The following is a 656-nucleotide window of genomic DNA, read 5'->3' as shown; positions in this document are numbered from 1 at the left end:
CTCCGGGAGGCCTGCCTACATTTCTCTCGCCGCGTAGGATACAGGTGCCTCCCACACCTCCTCCCCATATGTCGACACTTTTCCTCCTGTACTTGATGGTCTCGTGGCTCCTGGGACCAGCCTTTTAGAAGGCGAGCCCGTCTCTCCTGCTGAATCACTCAGCCATGCTGTGTTGGCGAGTGCAGCCTGAGCTCCCTGCCTTTCCATCGCTCCCCACGGAGCGGGCGAGCAGGGCCACCTCTGGAGCACCAGCTCTCCCTCCGCAGGCCTCCCCTCTGGGACTGGGTCCTGTGACTCCTTCCTTCCTCCACTTGCTCGTGTTCCACTGCCGATTAACTTCTCAGGTCACCCGGCCCCCGAGAATGAGTGTCGGGTTGGGGGTGGCTGCAGGGATGCTCCCCACTCACCACCGTGCCTCCGACTTTCTCCCCAAGGTGCCCCAGCTGTGCAGTGGTGTTTGGGGGTGTGAACTCCATCAAGTCCCACATCCAGACGTCACACTGCGAGGTTTTCCACAAGTGCCCCATCTGCCCCATGGCCTTCAAGTCTGCACCGAGCGCCCACGCCCACCTCTACACCCAGCATCCCAGCTTCCACACGCAGCAGGCCAAGTGAGACCTGGGGCGGGAGCATAGGGGTGGGGTGGGAGGTGGGGT

The 656-nt window shown here is 62.5% G+C and overlaps 1 protein-coding gene across 1 annotated transcript in view; it reads left to right on the top strand.

The window, feature by feature from the left end:
- Positions 1 to 656, top strand: part of ZNF687 (zinc finger protein 687) — an 8,800-nt gene that overhangs the window by 5,459 nt on the left and 2,685 nt on the right. Inside the window, 2 exon segments of the mRNA XM_010857551.1 lie at positions 1 to 44; positions 435 to 611. The exon segment at positions 1 to 44 is cut by the window's left edge and continues 16 nt beyond it. Of these exon segments, the coding sequence (XP_010855853.1) occupies positions 1 to 44; positions 435 to 611 (221 nt within the window).

The sequence above is a fragment of the Bison bison genome, unplaced genomic scaffold, assembly GCF_000754665.1.
Source record: "Bison bison bison isolate TAMUID 2011002044 unplaced genomic scaffold, Bison_UMD1.0 scf7180017864381, whole genome shotgun sequence".
Taxonomy (NCBI): domain Eukaryota; kingdom Metazoa; phylum Chordata; class Mammalia; order Artiodactyla; family Bovidae; genus Bison; species Bison bison.
The sequence above is the reverse complement of the archived record's forward strand: the minus strand, read 5'-3'. Positions and strand labels throughout refer to the sequence as shown.